General features: G+C 42.9%; 1 protein-coding gene across 1 annotated transcript in view; it reads right to left on the minus strand.

The window, feature by feature from the left end:
- Positions 1-7,500, minus strand: part of zormin (spectrin and immunoglobulin domain-containing protein zormin) — a 215,550-nt gene that overhangs the window by 166,269 nt on the left and 41,781 nt on the right. Inside the window, 12 exon segments of the mRNA XM_086542137.1 lie at positions 854-1,041; positions 1,166-1,372; positions 1,664-1,774; positions 3,159-3,400; positions 3,632-3,822; positions 4,498-4,643; positions 4,818-4,967; positions 5,335-5,519; positions 5,731-5,908; positions 6,083-6,196; positions 6,394-6,583; positions 6,714-6,900. Coding sequence (XP_086398263.1) covers positions 854-1,041; positions 1,166-1,372; positions 1,664-1,774; positions 3,159-3,400; positions 3,632-3,822; positions 4,498-4,643; positions 4,818-4,967; positions 5,335-5,519; positions 5,731-5,908; positions 6,083-6,196; positions 6,394-6,583; positions 6,714-6,883 — 2,072 coding nt within the window. The 5' untranslated portion in view covers positions 6,884-6,900.

Here is a 7,500-nt window from a genome sequence, read left to right on the forward strand (position 1 = left end):
CCTTTTAATGTTTACGTCTCCAGATCACATGTTTGCGAGTCTCTCCCCTCTGTTTATATGTGAGGGGGAACCATAACCAAATTCTGCGACCGCGGCGAATTTGGTCTACACATGGCAAGCGACACCTAGAGTTGTGCTCCCTAAACATACAGCGAGTATAGTGCATGTCAAACGAGCTATGCATGATAGACAGGATCTCTCCGCTTCCCTCGATGGAGGTGGAAGCTCACTACTAAATAAGTTCATGAAACAAAAATCAGACGTCTTAGGGCCGGAAATTGGACGTTTTCCCTCCCGGAAGTTTCCTCTCTTCGCTGCTCCCCTTGGGTGGAGGCCAAGAGGCTTATCCTTTTTTATGCTACTAATCATACTGAGAATTTTGTATGTTACGCTCTTCATTTTTCGTCTCGCTAACCAAACTGACTTCATGTTGATACTCATGTACCCATCGCAGTAGTTCTATTGATACTTATTATCTAATAATTTGACACACAAAAAGGCACATACACACACATACACACACACACACACACACACACACACACACACACACACACACACACACACACACACACACATACACACATTTTAGCTGTATGACAACATTCGACCTTATGGCGTTAACTCATCTTACACGGCATGCGGATAATGCATGGTATAAACATATCTTTATATACGTAGTTTAACGCTGTTTCTCTCACATTAATGTCATTAATATACTGCACCACGGATTAAACCCTTACCCAGCCTCTGAAAGCGTTGGCACAGCTGTTGTATTTATGTAGTCAAAACTCCACCATAAAATATAGTACATCTCAAAAGGGTGATTCGCATCCTATTTCAGACAACATACCTATAATTGGGAACAAGAGGATCCAGCAACCGTTCCTTCAGAAGCTTTCCCAAACGGACGTTCCTTCCGATTTCCCTCAATAATCGGTCCCTGGAACTGAGGAGACTACGCGTGTCCCCGTCTGAGGCCTGACGTCCATTCAAACGTTCCATAACGCCAGCATACAGGGCGTCTAGCCTCTCTAAGTGCTGTAAAGCGAAGCATTGATAAGCTAAGAGTTGAGGAAATCTTATGGCAAGAAGTACTAGATATCATTATATTAATATCTGGATATGTACGCAACAAATCATCGAAGAAATCATCAACTCTGACCTGTTCCATTGTCCTAAAGAAGACTCCGGCAACTCTGAGTCTGGTGAGTTGTTCTTGAGATCCCTGAACGAACATTTTCCAAACGTACTCCAGGTCACCCACCATGCGCCGACTTTCCGACAATACAGAGCCTCCTGCAGATTTCTCCACCAACAGCGCCGCTCGAGCTGACTCGAAACCGTACTCAAATGTCCCAGTTGCTGTTTCCTACAGATGTAAAAACAAAGGAATAAACTATTATTTTGATGCAAAACTGCAAAGTATCAACTTTTGTTTCTATATTTTCTTTTTTGCTTGTCAAATATCAGCAACTACTTAAATAAAACTAAGAGTATAGTTATTCATATGAGGTAAATACGCTGCATATCTTATGGTCAGATCTAAATCCTAATGATTCCAGATAATGTAAACGAGAATTAATAAACAAAAAGAGAAGCATATGAGAGAACTAAATTCCCTCTTCCATTGCCGTGGCGAAGTATCAGTTAAAGCACTCACCTGGAACTGCTGGTGCTCGGTCTTCAGTCTCCTGATTTCTTCGGAGGATCGACCCACATGGGAGTGAGCTTTGACCAGGGCCTCCAACAGGGCCTTCAGCCACTTGTACGCCTGCAATATCAGAAAGTCATTTGAAATTCAATCTAAACAGTTATCGAAATAGAAAATTACAAATAGCCATACTTAAATTCACTTACATTCATTTCCTGATTGCCCTTCCTCGTACTGATGAATATCTACACACTTACCCGGGATATTAACTCTTGTGTGTGTGTGTGTGTGTGTTTGTGTGTGTGTGTGTGTTTGTGTGTGTGTGTGTGTGTGTGTGTGTGTGTGTGTGTGTGTGTGTGTGTGTGTGTGTGTGTGTGTGTGTGTGTGTGTGTGTGTGTGTGTGTGTGTGTGTGTGTGTGTGTGTGTGTGTGTTGTGCGTGCACGTGCGTGTGTTTTCATAAATCCCAACATACATTTGAATATTCCACGAAAAATATTCACATCCAAAAAGATACTAGAGCAGAAAAAGTAACAATCACTCACAGTTAACCCGACACCGTGCAAAAGTGTTTACACCAATGAGTTTACATCTACTTTTTCCGTATAAGAATGAATTTGTTTTACTGAGAGCACGCGAAAGCCCACAGGGAAGCTAAATACCCGACCGGACGTGATGAAGTTGCGGTATCTAGCAATAACATACTTAAGGAAGCAGCATGACAGGACCCGACAGCAATAAGGAAAAGGGTATTGTTTAATAGATTACTTAGAATTTTGAAAGTAATATAGCAAGTGGTGGAATTAGAAACATGGGTTTGCTCGTCGACCAAAAAGGAATAAACATATAATCAATCCTCAATTGGACTCCGATAACGGAAACCGTTTTATGAAACCCATGAAAAATATTCGGATTTCGACACTGGATATCATAATGAGTAAAAACACAAACACACACACACACACACACGAGTGTGTGTGTGTGTGTGTGTGTGTGTGAGTGAGTGAGTGAGTGAGTGAGTGAGTGAGTGAGTGAGTGAATGAGTGTTTGTGCATAATCAGTCCCCTAAATCTGTAGGGTAGTGGTATATAGTCAACAGACCAAGAAATAATAACATCTACACAAATGAGAGGTGCATGAGTTCCCAGCTTGCTAAAGCTGCTGCGCCAATAGTTACACAATATACAGGCTACCTAGCGCACAAGCCCTCGCTTTCAAAATTAGATAGTGGTTACAGCAAGATAAATTGCTCGACTGATGATTTTAATATTTGGATAGCAGGTTGGCGTTGAAGGTGTAACAGTCATACAAGATAACGACAATGCACACGCGCACACACGCACACGCGTGCACACACACACACACACACACACACACACACACACACACACACACACACACACACACACACACACACACACACACACACACACACACACATTACTAAACTCCTAGTATCAAAGTGAGAAAATAATATATCCAAATCTGACATGTGGTCCTCAGTACCTGCTTAACATCCCTTTGGCAAGTGAGCAGCTGGATATTCTGCTGTAACCTCAGCTTGTGTAAGTCAGCCTGCCGTGCCGCCCGTGCGTACTGTTCGTGTACGTTCGTAAGGAGAGCGTGCACGTGGTTCAACTCCCCTGTGTAGTCAGGGGTCACGTCCCGGCCGGAGAGATCCTTCACGCCCACCGTCAGGAGGTCAAGAAGCTTCTCGCCCGCTCGTGTGCCTTCGGAGGCAAGGTAGTCTAAAGGGAGAAAACGAGGATCACTATAACTCTCACATGAATTTACAGAAATCATTGTTACACACTTTTTTACATTCACTTAAAAAAATTCAAAATATTTCATATACATCAACACCACTGAATCGCTTTCTTAATCTCCACAAGACAAGACACCAAATCACAGTCAAACACCGCATTTATTTCAAGCCTAGAAACGGGCTCCTTAAGTCATCCGAGCACTCAAAGACGCACCGATAGCTTCCTTCCTCGCCGTGAGTTCCCGCAGCGTCTTCTTGAGCGTATCCACGTCGTCGGTGTGAGGGAGCCAGCGGTTCTGCTGCAGGAGGACACAGCAGCGCTCGCACATCTGGGCCGCGATACGATGGAACCTGACGGAAGCCAAGATCAGCGTCCGCCGCCGGTCCAGACGAGTGGCGAACGTCCTGAGAATAATTATAACACTAGTAGTGATAGTGATGACACGGTAGAGTAGTGATGAATCTAAATGGGCGGGGTGCGGCGTCGGCTTAATAATGGGCGGGACCTGTCACACCGGCACGTATTTCATATGGTGTTGTCTTGTTCTAAACGTGCTTATAACTCCCAAGAAAATCATTTCGCTAAAGTCAACGAAGGAACAACAACAAAGACGATAAATTCCATCTTGAAGGGAAACATAAAAACCTCTCTTCAAATAAAGAAAATTATTAAAATACACAAGATATAAACAAAGAATACCCGTTTTGGGCGTAGTTTACTTGGTAAAATTCACAAGAGACAGTTATACAGGGGCGTAATAAGCCGCACTTTAAATACGGCTACAAGATGCAAAAGTGATATCCAGTTAAAAGCCCCGGAAACAGTAAGTAATTATATCAATCACACTAATGGAATACAGGGTTTCGTTTTATTTGAAAACACATAAAGATATGTTTATGGAATTCCACGTGGAGGTATCATACTAGACACGAACTATGTATCAAGATCATATATCAACGCCAGTTTTAGGTCAACGATAATCTCATAATATATCAATGGTACACATAGTTTACAGACAAATCGCAGTCAACGATAAACAAACGTAGACAGCAGAACAGCATAAGTATCCCGAAACCTACCTGACAAGGGTATCAGTGTAGTCCTTGAGGGACCTGAGATCAGTAGTCGTGGTACGGTGATCTGCCAGAGCGCGAAGGTCACCGTCACCGCGATCAAGGGCGTCTTCGACACGGTATCTCAGCCCAGCCCATCGTCCGTAAGTCTCCTGAGAAGAGCAGAGTTGTACAGTCCTTGCGGCATAAGTTCAGAAAATCCTCTACTCTTAAAACTGCTTCAAATAAAAATACGACCCTCAAATGCAGTCCCTTTTATATAACACCTTCAGAAAATCCTTTGATATACATTTTGTTCTTCATACAAAAATGGAATGCAGCGTTACCCTGCATTTAAGTTCGATGGCCTCGTGTTCCCTCAGCAGCGCCTCAGCCTGCTCGGTGGTGGTCCCGATGCTGGTGTCTGCCAAAAGGGTTTGTCCCGCCGATACTAACCACTGACCGATGTCATTCATCTCAGTTTCCAGCTCCCGGACCTAAGTTTACAAGGACATCAGTTATAGTACTCTGTCTATTCTTTCCCTTTCTGTTTTCGCGCAATAATCATGTATGATTCATTTCCTTAGCCTATGTAAATATATTCTGACATCAACTATACTACTAATGAAACATTCAGATGCATGCTACAAAAGGAAAGCCATTGCCATAAATATATTCCATATAATTAACTATACTTTACGAATATAAGAAATAAAGCCATATAGACAGTAAAACAACGGCCGCTTGTGCGTAAAACTATAAATCATCTGCATAAACATCAGTTCTAAAACGCCATCTACAATAAATACATAATCATAATTAAGAAGAGAAAAAGAAAGCAACCGTGTCGCTCGTAGCCTTGACCTGCATGTAAGTGTCGAGGGCGGTGTTGAGTCTCCTCCAGCAGGCTTCGACGGCAGTGGTGAGAAGGTGCAGATCATGCAGCATTGTGCGCACTCTGGACGCGGCCTCCGCTGCGTCCCCTTGCCCCTCGCACACGCGGAACCCCGACTCTTCGTCCATTTCCAGGACCTTGAGAACCTCTTGACCTACAGCCAGAGATGGGATTGTTGGATACTTTGATACTGGTAAATCGTATCCTGAACTACTAAGACACTGAGCAAAACAATTCTTTGTAGAGGTAATTAATAAATACTGTAAATAATATGCGTATATCGGTGCGTGTGTGTGTGTTTATTCTTATTATATCAGACACACACAGACACTTCATTTCCCTTCGACATCTGCGAATAAAGTTACCCATATTGAAGATGATAGCGGGCCTGGCGGTGATGGTGTTATAGGTGTTCGAATTGACGGAGAGGAGGTCGTGGAGGGTCGAGGCTCGGCTGCATGGCTCTTCCCGGCGCAGCTCTGCCTGCAGTGTCTCCAGGTCCCGACGGGCGCGTTCACATTCATCTACAAACTCTTCGTAGGCCTATCACCACGACGAGCGAGAATAACGTATTTTGTGAATATTCAAAATGAAAAGAGAGAAATGTTTAGAAGTTATCACTGATCCTAAATTTGTTGCACAATTAGAAGAAAAAGTAAGGATGTTCAGCCAACGTGATGGGTTGAATTTGCTCGTCTACATTCTAAGATAATTCACCTTGCGTGTCTTGAGCCAAGCGAAGTGGTCGTAGTCGAGGGTACCGCCGAGCTCCACGGGGAGCTGAGAAAGCTCCATGTACTTCGTCAATTTGCTTACACTTACGTAAATCGGCTGAGGAATCATGCGAAGAAACGAAAAAAAATATGCGTTAACTTGGCAAAAACCGTCATAGAAAGATAAAAAATAGAATAAGAACCAATACAACTTTTAATGTCCCAAAAATAAATTAAAAAAACATGTAATTCGCAAGTCCTTGAAAGGAATGGCTTCACTTGACTTCTAAAATACATAGACTCAAAATATCATACCTGGCTATCGACCTCACTCTTACGACAGTCGACACGCTGTTTGTCCCAGAATCCCTCCGGCCGAACCACAAAGAGGTGCCTGATATGGCCCAAAGTGGCACGCACGGTGCTCACCGTGGGCTTCACCAGGCGATAATGGCACACACGAGCATCCACCACCACCACCCATCCGCGGTCCCGAGAACTCACGCTGCACGTCACGAACAAAATGGATGATTGTTAACCTCTAAAACACATTGCATCATGTAACAAATCGATATGCGTATCACCTTCAAAAGAAAATCATAATCATCAGAGCTATCAAAATGTATCATACTCACCTCGGAATTGTCTTGAGATACTTAATGGTGGCGGAGATGCCCCCAACATCATGGAGGGCTGGATCTTGTGGCAGCGGTATGACCAAGATGGGGCCTCCACCTGGATCTCGAGACCCAGGCAGCACCGCCAGCCGCCGCTCCAGTAACCCCTCCCACTCGCTGCTTCCCATTTTCTCTTACATGCTCTCTGTCATAAAAGAAAACCCAATTTTGTTAGGGAGAACTATTGTATATTTTACCAATATTGACCGGTTACAAATTCAAAAACATTATTTGAAAATCCTATGTTAATAAAAACAGAGTTGGTGAGAATTGGTTTCAGATATAACTAATGTAAAAAAAAATTATCATAATGATGAATATCAAATACACAAGAAATATCACTCGCAGCTACTGCTTTTGTTTCTGCTACCACTTCTACTATCGTTGTTGTTCCTAATAGTAGCAACAACTATTGACATTACTGATAATAAGAAAATTGTAATAATAATAGTAATGGTGATAATGATTGCCTCAACAATAATACTAATACATTTACAATGATAATGGAAATTAGCCAGTGACGATGGCGTTACAACTATTCCTACTACCGATAGTAACCTATAATGAATACAGTAAATAGAACGAATACAATCATAAAATAAAGACTACATATATAAGCGCGCCAGTGTGTGTGTGTGTGTGTGTGTGTGTGTACGTGCGTGTGTGTGTGTGTGTGTGTGTGTGTGTGTGTGTGTGTGTGTGTGTGTGTGTGTGTGTGTGTGTGTGTGTGTGTGTGTGTGCGTGC

The sequence above is a fragment of the Penaeus japonicus genome, unplaced genomic scaffold (assembly GCF_977035675.1).
Source record: "Penaeus japonicus unplaced genomic scaffold, GWHDUDI00000001_assembly GWHDUDI00000012, whole genome shotgun sequence".
NCBI classification, from domain to species: Eukaryota; Metazoa; Arthropoda; class Malacostraca; order Decapoda; family Penaeidae; genus Penaeus; species Penaeus japonicus.